The 17,433-nt window shown below is 40.5% G+C and overlaps 2 protein-coding genes and 1 non-coding gene across 3 annotated transcripts in view; 1 reads left to right on the top strand and 2 right to left on the bottom strand.

The window, feature by feature from the left end:
• The first annotated feature begins 741 nt into the window (after positions 1-741).
• On the top strand, positions 742-10,865 carry sdr42e2 (short chain dehydrogenase/reductase family 42E, member 2). Its single transcript, XM_008329860.2, has 12 exons — positions 742-1,631; positions 2,569-3,004; positions 3,882-3,977; positions 4,373-4,430; positions 4,609-4,727; positions 4,855-4,930; positions 5,232-5,311; positions 6,281-6,418; positions 6,844-6,909; positions 7,032-7,095; positions 7,209-7,282; positions 10,603-10,865. Exons 2-12 carry the CDS (start codon positions 2,576-2,578, stop codon positions 10,843-10,845), a joined length of 1,443 nt encoding a protein of 480 aa, XP_008328082.1. The 5' UTR covers positions 742-1,631; positions 2,569-2,575; the 3' UTR covers positions 10,846-10,865.
• Positions 10,866-11,470: 605 nt separating this feature from the next.
• trnal-uag (transfer RNA leucine (anticodon UAG)) lies at positions 11,471-11,552 on the bottom strand. Its single transcript has one exon. It is a non-coding gene; the product is annotated as a tRNA-Leu (tRNA).
• A 1,139-nt stretch (positions 11,553-12,691) lies between these two features.
• cdr2a (cerebellar degeneration-related protein 2a) overlaps positions 12,692-17,433 on the bottom strand; it is a 5,330-nt gene continuing 588 nt past the window's right edge. The window contains exons 2-7 of the mRNA XM_008329831.3: positions 16,423-16,535; positions 15,316-15,464; positions 15,004-15,180; positions 14,454-14,768; positions 14,038-14,326; positions 12,692-13,795 (exon numbers count right to left, since the gene is read on the bottom strand). Coding sequence (XP_008328053.1) covers positions 13,526-13,795; positions 14,038-14,326; positions 14,454-14,768; positions 15,004-15,180; positions 15,316-15,464; positions 16,423-16,535 — 1,313 coding nt within the window. The 3' untranslated portion in view covers positions 12,692-13,525. The remainder of the gene's footprint in view (positions 13,796-14,037; positions 14,327-14,453; positions 14,769-15,003; positions 15,181-15,315; positions 15,465-16,422; positions 16,536-17,433) is intronic.

The raw sequence follows: 17,433 nt of genomic DNA, 5'->3' as shown, positions 1-17,433 counted from the left end.
TTTTTTTCTGTAGCTTTGAAACCGTTGCTGCAGCACGTGACCCCAATGTCCTTCCCCTCCCACACCATTTAGTCTGGAAATAACACAAATGGGCTGTGATCCAAGAACACCTTCAAGGATGAATCAGTGAAGAGACGTCTCCGTCGTCAAAGATGGCTTCCTGTTTGGAGCTGCAGTCTTTTATGCTTCACTATCATTTAGCAAAAAAGGTATAAATGTCTTCAGCCACACTTTTATTCCAACCCATTGGTTATGAATTCACGGTGGCCGTGCTTCTCCAACTGGAAGATGTCACATGGCCATTACGTCCTGCCTTTTAAATTTCTGACTGTAACAAATGCTGCACAAATGTGTGCGTTACTGTCACAGAGCCAACGTCGCAAAGCATGACGTTTGCTGTCACTCAGTTGAAACAGATGGTTGTGGACACATGCACATACATGCACTGAGCTGCAGCACAAGAGACAAGAAGTGCCTTTACGTGCCAATATATTAGAACGTTACTTAATTTTATTGGTAAAAAAAAATTGCTTAAAAATGACACGATTTTTTGCAGCACTAAATTGGTAAATACTGTAAAGAACTACTTTCTTATTTATATAACCATATATGTATATACATATATACATCCGTATGTATGTATATACATAGAATTACATATATACGTACGTATATATGTATATACATATATATTATGTAAGGATATCGTCTATATTTTTGTTTTGACCGCATCTCATTGGTATCGTTAAGCGAGCTTAAAAGAGAGGAAACACTGACACCTAAAGGCCACTTGTTATACAAGGTTTAGTTTATTTTTAATGAACTAACGCTGCGAAATGTATCAGTTGTTTTTTTTAAAGAACCAAGAAGTGCTTTTTATGACTTTTTCTTACACCAATGGTAGGTGCCGAAATAAATTAATGACTGCACTATAGACATTAATGAACTGTGGATAAACCAATGATATTATTAAGTATATATAATTCCAATTATATACATTTATACAGAGATTGTGTGTGTATACAAAGTATAACCAGTGAGTTAAAAAAACGTCCGATATAAATTAAGTTTTTTTTTTTCTATACCTGCGAGTTGAAGCTGCGGAATAATATTATCAGAATGCAGATTTGAACACCTCATAATTATTTCTGCGGTGTAAAGTAGGTCTTTAAAGACACCAAATATTTTTGCATGACCTGTTTAAAATATAAACCTTTTTTATATCCGGGTCCTTGTACATGTATCTGCTCTCTTGTTGGACATTGATATTGAGGTGAAAGACATTCAACAACTTCACCACTAGATGGCGTTAAATCCCACTTACTTTGGCTTTAACTTTTAAATTTTTGTGAAAATATATTGTGGGATTTTACAAATATTCCTATAAACACGAAGGGAAATAAATTAATTCTTATTCAAATACAAATTTATTTTAAATAAAAAATTATTGTGAGCAACAATGTGGGGAACAGCGCCGCCGATATGACCAACATATCCGAGGAGTCTCAGGTGAAGCTGCAGGTGAGTGACAGGTGAGAGACGAGACGCTTCCACGGACAGAGCCGTACCAAGCTACTAACACCGGGCCATTACACTGGTGTAGATGAGAGGGCTACAGAGATATTACTAAGGTAAGAAAATGGACGTTTGTGTTCGATAAATCCTTAGAAAAGTTTTAAAGAAGCCGTCAGTAGAACGAACACGTGACGACGTTTGGAGCTTGGCATCGTTTATTCATCACTTTATCTTTTTAGTTCATGTGTTTGACAGTAAAACAAACACACACAAAAAGTAAAAGTACTTCTTGACTTCTGAATTATATTGGTACTTTGACCGGGATGAACTGGCGAATGATTATGTAAATATGAATCATTATATCAGTCAGTATTCATCCGTTCGTTTGTTTATTCATTAATACACGTTGAGTGCCAATGTCCTCCGCTATCACCGCCAGGCTGTTAATTTCACATTAAAATGCTGTTTTATTTGTATGATAAGTTAAATCGATAGCATGGAGATTGTTAACCGTCATTTTTATTGATTGTTTTCATTGCAGCAGCCAATTAGAACACGTTTTTACAGCAGCAAGTCAAACGTAGGTTTTTTAATCGAAGATATAATATTAAGGAATTCGATTAAAACACATTTTCCAATACAACAAATGACAGCACAATTGTAAATACAGCCATGTTCATTTTTTGTTAGCATATTTGACGGTGGAAGTGTAAATGGCTTTTTTCTGTGGCCCTGTGATGGACCATCTCCAGTTGTTACCCATATTTGCCTGACTGTCAGCTGCAGCCCCTGATGTCTGAGGCTGGTATGATCGTCAGTCATCTTGGTGGTGTTTGCTTGACTCATAAATTAAAGATCATTATTTTGAGGATTTTTTAAATTGCCACATTAGGGGCAAGACTGAGTAAATACTGTTAGTTATTGGAACAGGTTTACGTATCAGACAGTCATGATATGATTCTGTGAATATTTCAGAGGAAAAAAGATGAAGTGACACCAAAGATGTTGAGAGCTGACACATACAGTATGTAAACAAACGTTGTTTATCACCAGGACACCGATGGAGCTGTGTGGACCCAACATGAACGACCGTGGAGCTTCTCTGTGCCAGGTGAAGCAGCTCCCGTCTCACAGCGGCTCCATTTGTCGCCTGCAGGCCAGTGCGGGCCTCGTGCACAGCCTGCCCCATCAGCCCTGGGTCAACCACACAGAACCGGCCCTCGTCTCCAGTCCGACCGTGGCCCTGCGGCACAGGGTGAGCGGGGCCACGGCAGCCAGCTGCAGCGGTGCGGACTGTGCTGCCTCCAAAGTGAGAGAGGATGCTGCGGTGGTGCAGGGAGTCTCCGCAGGAAAGGTGCTGGTCACTGGAGGAGGGGGTTATGTTGGCTTCAGGCTGGGGAAAGAGCTGGTGCGTCAGGGGATGTCGGTGGTCCTCCTGGATCTGAACAAGCCTCCCAGTGAGATCCCCGATGGAGCAACCTTCTATCAGGTGTGTTTTCATTATGACCTTTGCCCTCACCTTACCCCTGCTGGTTGTAATTAGGACAGTTTGATATGAGGGGGCATGAAGATGAGCTATTAATAAACAAGATAAGAAGACATTAGAGATGAGACAAACTGACCTGAGATCAGATGAGATAGAAGGTGCTGAGAAAAACAAGATTAGACCAAAATAAGAAGTCATGAGAGAAAATTATATGAGAGGAAATCTGAGGAGGATAAAATCTGATGTGAAAGTAGACCACAGATAAAATGAGGTGTGAAGAGATGGGATAAGAGGAGAGGAGAGGAGAGGAGATTGTCATTTGTTATTCATCAGTATTTTTTTTAAGTCTTATAAAGTTTATTGTGAGTTCTTGTGAGATGTTGACATAAATACATATCCTGGTTGCATTTGGCATTCTATATGTCAGATTTGAAATTTGACCAAATGTCAGGGTTTAGACGGCACCACAGTGACCCTGCTCTGCACAGAATTGAAAATCATCTGCGTTTCCTTGCGTCAGCAAAGCCTCAGCGTGTCTCCCAGGTTAGTCTGCGTGCAGGCTGAAAAAAGACACAGGTGAGTGATCCGACATTGAGCGCCAGCTGCTGACTGAGTCACAGAGGGTGGAGACCTGATTCAGGTTTCACCTGCACTTCTCATGGCACACTTACCTTAATTATAGCTGCCTTTGAGGAGATACTTATAGACGTCCATTGATGTGACACTCCGACCTGCTCACTGGATGGTATGGTAAAGGCTCAACCAGAGGTGGTGGGATTGTGGGCTCTAACTTCCTGTCCTCTCCAAAGATCAGTTCTAGTTAAGACTGACTGAGTACCCCCCCTTTCCTTCCCCTCCCCTCCCTCTCTCTCCTCTATAGGGTGACATCCGAGACTATAGCTCCCTGTATAAAGCCTGTGAAGGTGTGGAGTGTATATTCCATACAGCGTCATATGGCATGTCTGGACCAGATCAGGTGACTGTAATCTCTCATGTTAGTCCTGTACGCATACATTTAAAATCATGGGGGGGAGGGGGGGAGGGGGCCCACTGTGACTTCATAACACACAGCTGTGAGAGGAGTGAGATTATAAACTCAGATAATGAACCGTTAGGTACAGCAAGGAGCTTCAGTCTCCTGTTTTATATGTATCTTTGTGGAAAATGTATATATTTTATATAATTATATACATTGTTTTATATATATATATATATATATATATATATACATATATATATTTCTTAATAATACTGTTGGGCTGTTTTTGTAATATATATTTATTATATATTTATATATGTGTGTGTATTTATATTTATATTTACATTTAGTCTCTGTACAGTAGAAATATAACGCCTTTTGTGTGTGTCCAGCTGAAAAAAGAGCAGGTGGAGTCCATTAACGTTGGAGGGACTAAAAATGTCATCAATGGTAAGAAAACTTACATCTTCTCTTTTACTCTGGACTGCTGAAAAAGAACTCGGAATATCTCAAATCCAAATGCTGTCTAGACAGTGTTTAGGATTTTTTTTTCTCCGGTTGAAATGATCTGTACACACTCTCTGTGTGAATATATTGTTGCTCTTCAACGTGATCTGTTGGCCCTCAGTGTGTAAGGAGAGGAGCATTCCCCACCTGGTCTACACCAGCACCATCAGCACTGTGTTTGCTGAAACACCCATCGAGGACGGTGATGAGGCTTCAGTGTCTTATGTGCCCCCTGATGTGGTGAGTAAAAGAACTGCATCCACTGAAGTTATACCCCGAGTTTAACTACTACTACTACTACTACTACTGCAGCTATCACTACTACTACTTCTACTACTTTGTACTGACTGGTGTACTTGTGCTTCAGCCAATTGACCACTACTCCAGAACCAAAGCTATTGCAGAAGAGATGGTCCTGTCAGCCAACGGATGCTGCCTGAAAGGTGGGGGAAACTACACATACGTTTTTAGCAAAGCCTTGGTATTACTGGTCTGTAATGTAAGGCAAATACCATGGGTTAGATGGGTAAAGAGTTTAGGCTTAAGTATGCAGCAGAAGCTGACCTGCTTCCAGCCATAAATGCAGCACTACAGTGGCCCACAGTACATGTAGCCTAGCAGCCTAGCATTGTTTGGGAAACATTACAACAAAAATAATGTCATGTCATTAAGGGGACAACTCAACTTTGTCTTAAATTCACGGCTCCATATGTTGAGCGTTGGCCTGTGTTCTGTGGTCTGAAGGTGGAGGTCGTCTGAGGACCTGTGCTCTCAGAGCATGTGGCATCTACGGACCTGGGGAAAGAAATCTGCGCAGAGCGATGGTAGGGACCATCGACACATTCACGTCATCCACACTGCTTTATGATCCACAGTATGTACTGTTGTGCTGGCAGTGGAAAAACTACACATCATCACAGTGTGGGAAGCCTCTGGGCCCAAACTGCTGCCCAGCTTCAGTGGTTTACATTATTTATGGATAGCATCCAGTTACAACCACCAAGTCTTTGCTTCCACTCCTTCCTCAGCACTTCTGGGTTTATTGGCAGCCAAGTGAGTTGAATCCTTACAGACATGTACTGTGGGTTCAGCCTGGTTCTGTCCTCTGTCCTGGGTGACAGATGAAGGGTATCTACGGGACAGAGTTATCAACATGAGAAAAGAGAGAAGTGATTTTATTTCACTTTAGCTACATAATTTAAACATTATTCACAAAGTCCAATAAACACAGTGGTTCTAACTCTTAGCCAAACCTTTGCTAAAGAACAGAGAGCAGTGTTTATTTAGTTGACAGCTCATATTTAAACCTGTCCACAGTGTTACATTAACTGTCACCTATTACATATAATACATCTGGTGTTGACAAAGGCGATTATGACCCAGCTCATCTGTGATTCCTTGTCCCTGATGCACTGAGGCGTTTAACCTGACCCTTTGTGTTTCACTATGAGGAGGATGTTCTTTGGGTTACATACCTCTCCCTTTCCTTCAACTTTGTCTCTACTGACTAACCATTTTGAAATTATTTCACCCTCATGGCCAATTAGGCTTATGCGTTGGCACTAATTATGTCACGAGTGAAAAGAATAGAAATATTTTTTTGTTAAATGTTATTAAAAATCAATAGTGAATCTCAGTTGACCAATAATCACTTTTACTTTTGACTTCACTTTTCTTCTTCTTTTTTCAGAACGTAGCATCGCAGAACAAATCAATCTGATAGAATGTAGCATCGCAGAACAAATCAATCTGATCTTGTTTTTGTTCTGGTTCTCCGTTTTTCTTTTCTACAGGTCAACGTCGAGCGCCGTCTGCTCTGTTTCAGGTTCGGGGACCCTCAGGCCAAGATGAACTGGGTTCACATCAACAACCTGGTGCAGGCTCACACTCTGGCGGCCCAGGCTCTCACACCCAAGAGGAACTGTGTTGCTGTGAGTCCTTCATTTTAGACCCAGGATGAGAAATGTCTCCTTGTCTACAGCACTGGTCTCATACAGGAAGTAGCCAAAAGTAACAGAAAACTCTGAGAAAATAATTAATAAAAGTTAGCTTAATTATTTACCATCAATCAATAAAAATCTACTATTAAAGTTAGCATAAACATTTAGCCAAATTCTAAATGTCATCCAATGAAGTGGCTTGAATCAATTCAACACACATAACCTATCGAGTACAACTAAATAGCAACCACTTGGCCTCGTAAAAAAAGGTATTTTTTAGATTCAATCTCATAAAGTCATATTGTGCCCTGAGCAAGTGCCAGCATTAACCATCCAAACGAGAACTGTCAGCTGCTGTGATCAGTTCCCTGCAGCCTTAGGTCTGAGCCTGCGGTTGTTTGTTCTTTTTTTTACAGAGTGGACAGGTCTATTTCATTAACGATGGCGTCTCAGTCAATCTCTTTGAGTGGGTGACACCTCTGGTGAGTTACAGGATGAGGAAAGTGCTGAAATGATATTTTATATTTTAAGTTACCTTGGAAATATTAAGGTCCGACAGTATGAACCATGTTACTATTCATGTCGATTGTTCTTTTCCATACAGTTTGAAAAGCTGGGCTGCAGCCGGCCGTCGATTAACCTTCCTGTTTCACTGGTCTATATGTTAGGTAAAACATCTGGATGAATGTTTGTCATTTCTTTTAACTCCTCCAATAACAGACTCTAATAACACAAGTTGTTAAAGCCACTAACTTCACAAAGGTTTATCTTTTGTTTGCAGTTGTCCTGATGGAATACTTGCATTTATTCCTAAGGCCTGTAATAGAAGTACCTTTGCTTTTTAACAGAAGTGAGGTAAATAAGCTTCATTATGTCTCTGTCTTTCTCTTCTTTCCCCTCTTCTAACATGTTTGAGTCTGACATTTAAGCTATCATTTGGCTTACTAGACCATTGTTTCCCAAAGACTGGGTGGCGACCCTCAGGTGGGTCATAAGAGATTTTTTTTTTGGGGTCGTCTCTCATCATGTTTCACAGGAGTTTACGTATGATGTCTATTGACTTGGGTCGTGAAGGTTTGTGACTTTTAAAATATGGGTCGCCAGAAAAAAAGTTTGGGAAACACTGAACTAGACAACATAGCTGATTCATTGGCTACATTTGTATTTATCTGCCTAAACCTAATGTTTTTGACACTGAGTTAATTTTGGGCTAAAGTTTAATTATTGTTTAGTTATTTTTGCTAACTCTCAGTTATTTCTGTGTTGACCTTTTTCCAGACTGACATTTAAGTATCCTTGGATGAGTCTTTTTTTTCTTTTGACATTTTTGTCTGTTCCTCAGCTGTTTTTGCTCTGTCTGATAAAAGTGTTTATTGTTGTCTTTGGTGTGCTTACTGACCTTGGGCTAACTTATACCTGTATATAGTGCTAACCTTTAGTTTTTCAACATCTCTCAGCTTATTCTTTGGCATGTTTTTGAAATTTAATTTGAAGCATATGGGTTTCAAATGATGGCTTAGATAACATGTGCCTATTTTTAGATAGACTTTGATAGTTTACGGTATTTTAACCAAACTTGTCCATTTCCGCGACTCTTTTTGCTACACTTTAGCCTTGCTGAATGGCAGAATTTGCGATGCTCCGGAAACTTTGGTATAGTTTCCTGAGACCCGAAATTTTAGCTGCAACCCCTACTTTTTTTAATTGCAAATACAGAGAAGTTGTAACCACAGAGATCTGGTGGTGGTGTGATCTCAAGAAACAGCCTGAGCTACATTATAGATGATGAAGCTGTGACTCTGTGGTGTTGAAAGTTGCACATGTGGAGCTTTGTGTCAACATATGCATACATGCCTCAAAGAAAGTAGCTTCCTCATGTGCTGGAGGTTAGGTTACCTGCTCACTCAGGAGTACATTCTTGTTTAAGTCTCCTGCAGCAGTGAAGGGCGAATTCATGAATTCATTCATGAATTATGGAAAACAATCGCACTGTTGGGTGAAATAAATAAATACTGATGGATAAGTGAAAGACTAATCTGAAAGTTGTCAGAGACACAGGAGGCCTTTTAATGACAGCTGACGGTTTGTGAAGAAAACACATTATAGCCTGGGAGGCCAGGGGCATTTAGGGTGCATCTTAAGGTGCCTCTGCTGTTGCCTGTAAGGTCCTCATGAATGTGTGATGAGGCAGGAACCAAAGCTGAGTGCTGCGGCCTGCTCCTGGAGCTCATTCTGTCAGACAGCTGCTGGCTGGGGGATCGATGATTGTGCCGTGAATAAAACATAATGTGCTGTGGGTGAGAACAGGAAGTTCAGGAAGAGGGTGCACAGGAAGTTACCTCACTGCAGTAGCCGTTTCCAAGGTGAAGTGAGTAGGGCAGCCCTCGAGCCTGAACTGAAATGATCCTGCCAACTACCCGATCACATCATGGCGTGATGTCAGCAGGTTGATGTTTAATGTAGATTTTTTTTTTCTTTTGATGCAAGCGAGAAATCAGGCTGGTTTTCACATGCAGCACTGGTGTTTAAAGTTTCAGAGTTCTGTCAGTGGGGAAATAATGTGGTCCACATTTGGACTGAATTAAATCACCTCTCCGCTCTGTGTAGAGTACAGAATGAACAAATACAGGAGAAGATGTGGCGTAGGGAGTAGAAAGTGTGGAATATGGCCAAAAACATGAAGAGGTACAGATAAAAGCAGAACTTAAACTTGAACCTCACGTCATTTGTTAGATGTTTGTAACTAAGCATGCTAAGGGTTCCAGGTTTAATTATATTTGGCCTGTGAGATCATATCAAATGTTTATTAGAGCTGGCCCAACATTATAAAGCCACTATATACTGGCAGGATTTGTAGTGTTAGTGATGAATGCACGATATTATAGCACATACATTTGTGGTTGTTCTTTTGTTAAACCTGTAAAAAGAGAGAAGATAAGAAATGAATATCACTGATGTGTGAAATTTCTTATTTGAAATTTAATTTCTCATGTATTTAGAATATTAAGGTTTGGTTGTGGAGAGAAGGGAAAACATGTACAATTCCAGTCAATGTTTCAATGAATATTGAGTTTGGCTGAGTTTGGACTCTGATTCTGTGAAAACATGCAGATTAGGGATTAAGGAAAGGAAGGTCATTGTCAGTGTGACATTGTGACACACACCACTGCACACAACCAAATGTGACCTCTGCATTTAACACATCACCAAAGTGAACAGTGGGCAGCTTTTTGAGCGCCGGGGAGCAGTGTGTGGGGACGGTGCCTTGCTCAGAGCACCTCAATGGTAACTTGGCAGCTGGTGGATTCGAACCTGCCCCATTAAGTAGCTGTGACTCTAAGAAAGCTGTGAAAGTGAGTTTGAATGTCTCTTCAGCTTCATCAGGATGAACTCCACCTTCACCTGATGTCTGCTGGGATGGACTTCACCTCTTATTGTCCTCTTGAGAAAATAAATAAAAATACTCTCTGGTCTTAACCACCACCACCATGAAGTATTTTATTAAGTTTGTGAGCAAATATAAACATACCACAATTTTAAAAAAGGAGGATTTTAAAAAAATACAATAAAGTTTTACTGTATGTTTTACTGGAGGAGCTGCAGCAACAGCTACAAGGATGTTATAAATATATTCTGTGTGGATGATCGTCAGGTCAGACAGGCTGAGCAGGACCCAGGAGTTTCTGCTGGTAGTCCTACAACAGGACTGTACAACAGTTATAAAAATGAGTCACACCGAGTGACACCGCTGTAGTTACATGAACAAGGAAGAGAAGAATTGACTTGTGGGAGGATGCTCTGCTGGAATGTTTGTGTTTCTCCCTCAGCTTTTAGTTCTCATGCAGACACTTTGGCTGCAGCTGACTGAGGCGGTGCATTTGTCTGACAGACGCAGAGTTGTGGATCGATTAGTCATTTATATAGTAGGTCTCCCTGTTAGCAGCACAGCTCTCTGTAGGTGGATGAAAAGAAAAACTGTAGTGTAAAGTGCTTTGAATGGTCATCAGGACTGGATTATTTTTCCCAGGTCATAAGACAAGCTAACAGGCTAACAGAACTTAGAGCCCAATATTAAGACAAAACTGTTTATCTGACAACTATAAATTTTGTGTTTTTTGTTTTCGTGGCTTCTGTGAGAAATTTTGTGTATAAACATTTATTATTTTTAATTGCAGGTAATGAAAATAGCATGTACCCACACTTTCAAGATTGACAAGGCTGTACGAGACCTGGGTTACTGCCCGAAAACCTACCACCTTTCAGACACAGTGGAAGAATACCTGAAAACCCGACCACCTCGATCCAAATTATCTGTTTTTAACCTGACTCAGCTGCCCTTACATTTCCTCCTGATGATGATAATGATGGCCCTGGGCCTGGTTCTACTGATGATGACCAGTTTATTCTTCCAGAGCTAGAGTCCAGGCAAAAATGGAGAGATTTTGGCTGTAAGGATGTCACATGGCAGTTAATTGTATAAATCATTGTTATAATTGCTTTGGTGATTTATTTCTGTTCACAAAGTTAAATAAGATAAGCAAATAATAAATTCTACCTTTTTCGAATTGTACAGTTTTAAAATTGAAAGTTGTAACTTAAACCTATTTGATTAAAATACACATGCAACATATTGTATCAGTTGATTTCAGTGAAGGCAGATACCTAACTGTATTATTTCAAAACTGATTGGTTGAACTCAAAATTATTGTTTTGTGGCTGATCTTTTTTTTCCTTTTAACATTGGTATGGTTATTTTGTACACTTTTAGAAATAAAATAATGTTCATGCTTTTACCAAACAAACGATTATGCGCCTGTGGCGCTGAAATCCTAAATGAGTAAACAGAGACTGTCTTCGTTCATGCACACATTTGACCACAGAGAGGCGCTCTTGCACTGCCGAGGCTTTGTCTGAAAAGTTTGCACTAGGAGTAAAGTATATTTTGTGTATTGGGATCGTGGTGGTGAAAAATAAAACGTCTGTGTAAATAATTGTGACGGTTTTTGTGAGAGGAGAACACCTGGTAAGAAAACATAAACAACCTGGCAGCGGTGGGATTCGAACCCACGCCATCGAAATGACTGGAGCCTAAATCCAGCGCCTTAGACCACTCGGCCACGCTACCTGTGTCCCTTTACAGCGGTACATGTCTAATTAGATACTTCTGCGTAGGTATATGGTTTAGCATTTTTGTTTATATATATATTTTTGTATATTTGTATTGTTTTGTTTTATTCTGTTAACTGATTATTATGTCGTATTACGGGCTTTGTAGCCGAATTTATCATCTAGCGACTTGCAGTCGAAGTTTTTCTCTGAGTCAACTGCGTCTTGCTACCATGTGAAACGACAGAGTTAACCTGGTGTACCTAATAAAGAGGCCGTTGAGTTCAAGTCTACGTGTCACTCATCTCAAGGAATTGTCACATTTCTCCAGAAATTGTAGTAGCCGTAGAACAAATGGATGCGTCGTTTCCAGAGGTGACACAGCACTGCCTGCTGCTGGGTTTCTGGTGAACTCATAATATCATTTATTTGTAACCTAGTCTCCAACCAAGTCTGTCGTTCTGCTTTTACAAAATAGAAAAATATCAATTTCTTTTGACTGTTTCTTGCAGCCACCTGGAACATTCCGGCTAATATGACAGCCAATGTACTGTAAATCCATTTGTTGCCTCACTGTAGTGTATAAACCACACTGGCTGGTGTGTCCATATGGCTTTACTGGCACTTAAGGTGAGCAGGGTTTACTATATAGATTAATGGATTTGAGTGTGACAGGTTTAAGGCTGTGTTGGTTGTGTTCAACTCCAGACCATATATATACACATGGTCTATACAGTATATGTGTAAAAACGATTGTGAAAAAGAGAAAAAAAAAGCTTAAGAGGTTATTACTTTGTTTGGCCACAGTTCTCTGGGGGAGGCAAGAAAATTGCTTTCCTTGTTCTTTTCCCGTTCTCACCCTGCAGCACACCGATAACCGTTACATGGTTTTCCATTAGATTAAATTTTATGATTACACAGACAAGGGCAGAGCAGGTTACTGTGAAGCTGTGTTTTTAATGCCCCAGTGCCTAATGGAGTGACACATCACTCTAAACGTAGGCCAAAAACACAATCCCAAAACCCAACACATTGTTTTTATAAAAGTCCACTACAAATAAAATAAATAGCATCTAAACAAAAGCTTTTGACTAAATATATTGTAATATTATGGTCATTTATGCCATCTCCTAATGCTAGGGAAACCAAATACAAAGGTTTATTTAACAGCACCTCAGTGTATATTTATTTGTTTTCCAGTCACATTCAGTTTAACAATCTGCTTGAAAGGAAATAAATAATCCAAAAATAATAATAGAATAAATCAAACAAACAAACAGATTCAGTCAGGGAAGTGCAGAGCTGTTACATGTACTACTGGCATAAGAACAATACTTGTGGGGATAAATAAGGGGCGGGGGTGAGCAGTGCACAGACATGAGAACAGAAAGCACAAACTACTGTGAAACAATCTACCAGTGTGATCTGACATTTCTTCACTCACATTCTAATGACCCTCAACGGCTGAACCAACTATAGGCAACTTACAAAAACCCACTTACTCTTAAGGTATTTACCACATACTCCTGAGTCCTATTTATTAGGTAGCTGCAGTTTTCATCCTATTACAACATTCTCTTGACACAAATCTCATATAACAGTTGTATGTTCAACACAACATATGTTAATAATAATATTGTTAATATTGATAAATAACTACATAATAGGGCATTCAAGTATCTGTTAGTACATATTTGTTTAGATTTCATTTTATTTAAATAACATCTCCTTAGCTTTTTGGACATTTGATGTGCTTCAGTTCTTTCATCAAACATACAACGGCAACTATTTAACACTGGATTTTTCATTGAACACAAAGACAGTCAAAGGAAACAGTGCTGATGAACCCAGAGTAAAGGTGAACAAACATGACTGGAGATAAGAGGATTGCAGCTAAGACACAGCAGACCCAGGTGGGATTACTGAATCTGCCTCCTGTGGATTATCATCTCAAAGTTTCTCCAACCAACGACAATGGTCTCAAGATAATCACTACAAAGATGTCTTGTCCAGATGTCTGTTCTTGCTGACGTCCTCTTTGCTCTTTTGGATGCAGGTGAAAATCTCCTTAAAGAGAGCCTTGTACTCTGGCTGCTGACTACCGTCTTCCAGAGCCAGCATCATGTCAGAGAGCCCGGCGGAGCTGGACAGGCGACGGCAAGTGCGGACGCCGGGAAAAGGACTGTGGGATGATGTCTGCACTGATTTATGGAGTCCATCTGTGGTGTGACGGCATCTCTGCAGCAACTCGTCATATTTTACCTACGAAATAAACACAAACGAACACCGTCAAGCCTCGGAAAGCCTTATGTCCTGCTTGACTCCACATGGCCTAAATATTAAAGAATATATCTCAAATTTCTGGCTTATAAAAATTTAGGAACTCAATAATTGTTTTTTGTGATAAAATAAGAAACTAAAAGAAACTAATTTAAAGCTGGACGAACCATTAAACCTTTTTCAATAAAGTTAACTTAAATAACACAGTGTTACGAACTCATCACCTTCAGTGCGCTGTACTGTGCGTCCACCTCATTGAGCAGAGAGATTCCCCTCTGTTTCACCGCCTCCGTTCTTCGAATGCACAGCTGCTCGTGTCCAAGGCGAAGATCATCCGGGCTCGCAGCTTTCACCACACTGTCACTGTTACACCTCTGTCGCCTGTATCCTCTCTGCTCCTTATCTCTGTCCTCCTCCTCCTCCTCCTCCGTGTCGTTCTGCACCAGGCCAGACTTCTCCTGTGAGGCAAAGTACACTTGGTCCGGCAGCAGCAGGTGGTCCGGGATTCTGACACTGGTGGCGATATCACACATCTGATTATGCAGTAAACCTTGTACGGCTAAATTAAATAAAAGTTATCAAAACAGGAATTAAGGTCATTTTAATTTGAAGAGAGTCTGGTAATGAATTCAGTCCTGACCTCTTGGCACACTCGGAGCGCCACAGGAGCCGCAGCTGTTCCACTTCAGCCTCCAGCTCTTTCTGCCTGGTACTGCAGCCTGACAGCGCTGTCAGCTGCTGCTCCAGGGCCACGTTCTCCTTCAGGGTCAACTCTCTCTCCCGCTCTGCTGCCTCCCTGCGACTCCGCTCTGCAGCTATTTGTGCCTGAAGGGTCTGGATGGAGCGCTGCAGAGCCACGTTCTCCTCCTCCGGGTTAAGGCATCTGTCTCTGTGATGGAAGGATCCCTGAGGTGACCTGAGACTGTTCAGGTGAAGGCCGTTATGATCGAGGTGTCTGAGTCAGACCAGGTGGATGAGATGACACAACACAATATGTGACATCAGTTCAATAAAAAAACAAAACAAATATTACATCAACCTTCTGTATGGTCACTGTACAGGCTTCTTCATTAAGTATACCTTGTATTTGCTTGTTAATGAACATATCTGACTAACCAATGACATGTTGTCGACTTAGTGCATTAGGCCATGTAGAAATGATTAAAATGTCCTCTTAAGTTAAAACATACCTGTCCTGGTATAAGTCATACAGCTCTTTGAGACAGGACACGCTCTGTGCTCCCAGACTGCGTCTCTGCTCTGACAGCTCTCTTTTGTTTCTCTCCGCCTGAGCAGCCTTGAGCTCCTCCACCTGAATCTGCATCTCCTCCATGTGGGTCTGAAGGCCCTCTATGGTCTCTGTCAGACTGTGTGTTAAAAGACATGGAAAAGCAATAAGATATAAGACCCAGTTCTGCTCCTACTTTGTGACAACCCCTATCCTGTAATCCTTACATGGCAGTGATGGTTTAACAAGTCAAACACTTCAGAATTGAGCCCACCTGTGGATTTTCTGCTGGGACACACGGTTGTCCTGCACTAGACTCCTGTTACTGTGCTCCAGATCCCTGGCAGCCATGTCTAACTGTTCATAAACCTTGGCATGTTGGTCGTTCATGTGGCGCAGCAGGTCCACCTGCTTGGTCAGGTACTAGTGCACAGGAGACGGAAAGAGCAAAGGTTTAGTTTTATCAGGTTCCACACCTTAATCACATAAAAGAAAAAACTCTGACAGACTAGTTCTTGTCAACATTTCACACTGATTTAAACTACAAATTAAGTGTTATTTATTGCAGACTAGATTTATGACCTAGTATTGGCCCAGGGACCGTGGGTTGGGAACTTCTGCTGTAGACTGATTGTGCCTCAGAAAGAAATTTGAAGTTGAAGTTTTGTCAGTGTCATTCACCTGGTAACACCACAGCAGTATCATGATTAATACAGTTGTCAGATCAGCCACAGCTACATGCCTGTAGCAGAAGTAAATCAGTTCTGACAGATTACTTAGAGAAGGTGATTAGTGAAGGGGGTAAAACCAGCAGAGGACATGGTGAGAATGAAGGTCAGGCAGATGTAGGGAATTAACATATCTGGCTCACTAAATCCAACAGCTGCTCAACTTCTCACTGATGCAAACACATTTTGTTTTTTTCGTCTATTGCTTATTTCAAAAATAACTTCCTGTCTTTTCCTCCACTCTGTTACTTTGTTTTTAGCCTGCTTCCTTCTTTCACACCTGTCATTTCTTAGCATCTCCACTGTAATCAATGTTTCCTCTAACTTTTGTCCCTACTTCCTGTCGCTATTTCCTCTTCCTAATTCCTCTCAACGTCATCTTATTCCTTGTCTCCTCATGTAGAAATTTCCTACAATAACAGGTTTAGGTTTAATACTGTGTTCACTCCATATGATTTGATGTGATCTTGTTGATCCTGTTCCCTGGTCTGTTTAACGTCACGGGTGCTTTTATTTTGGAAATACATTTGTCATTTGAGCTCCTGTTTTATGTTTGTTGCATCTGGGTCTACGCCCTGAGATCACCTCTGACAGCGCGGGAGGTTAATGAATATTTTGTTTGGTGGCTCATGTCCTTCTCAAACATTCATCACCTCTATCTCCTGCAGCTGCTCCTGGTTGGTGGAGTACATCTGCTGCAGGGCCTGCTCCAGCTCATGGTTCCTGGCTAGAAGGGTTTTCCCCAGCTCTGCTGCCAGATGAAGATCTGTGGAAGCATCAGAGGGGGAACGAAATGTAAACATTTAGAGCCCAAACACTGGCCGCTGAGAAGTAGGAGGGTGTAATTTATGCATAAACAGAGTTCCAGTAATGCAGTTCTTATACACACAAACACACAACCTATTGTCTGGCACTGCTCACACACTTGGCACTGGGGAATCAATGAGGAATTCAAGGCATGGGAAGTCTTAGGGTCTACATGTGACCCTTTCCCCTGTTTTTTTTTTCTCCTTTTAATTCCTAGATCTTATCCCTTTGCAGTGGAGTGTGTTCAGTGAAGTTATGATAATCAGTACAATTCGCAATAATAAAAAAGGATAAAAAGTAAAATAGCAAACTTTTAAACTATTTTTTTTTTACATAAACTCGTACTTAATACCAACATAAATGTGGATGTGGTTCTCTTCTTCTTTGAGAGTGTTCCTGCTGCAAGGAAAAAAAGATTATCAGAGAAACCAGAACATGTTCACATTCGAGAGGCTTTTATTTCACAAATGTTGTTTGTACTTTCTAGGAATGACTATTATTAAACAAAGTGGTTAATGAATTAGATTAATTAGCTCAGCTGACTTATTGTTGCTGCTCCACTGTCAAAGGTCTTTGGTGTTTCTGTTTATCTGAACAAACCATTGAGGAAATCATTATAGATAAGCTAACATATTTTTTGTGTTTTTCAATTAAAAGAAAATAAATAACATCTTAAAATAATAAATAATTTATAATTATTGCGGAATAATGATCAAATACGTGAAAAGGAATGTCTAACATTCTTCACATGCGGTGTGAATAATGAACAATGATCCGTTATTTTACGGGAAGATGACATCAACTGATTTCCTGTCAACAATATGTAAACATTTGTAATTATTAAAGAATAAGAGCGA

This window comes from Cynoglossus semilaevis, chromosome 17 (genome assembly GCF_000523025.1).
Source record: "Cynoglossus semilaevis isolate Cse_v1.0 chromosome 17, Cse_v1.0, whole genome shotgun sequence".
Taxonomy (NCBI): domain Eukaryota; kingdom Metazoa; phylum Chordata; class Actinopteri; order Pleuronectiformes; family Cynoglossidae; genus Cynoglossus; species Cynoglossus semilaevis.
This window is presented reverse-complemented; position numbering and strand designations above follow the sequence as displayed.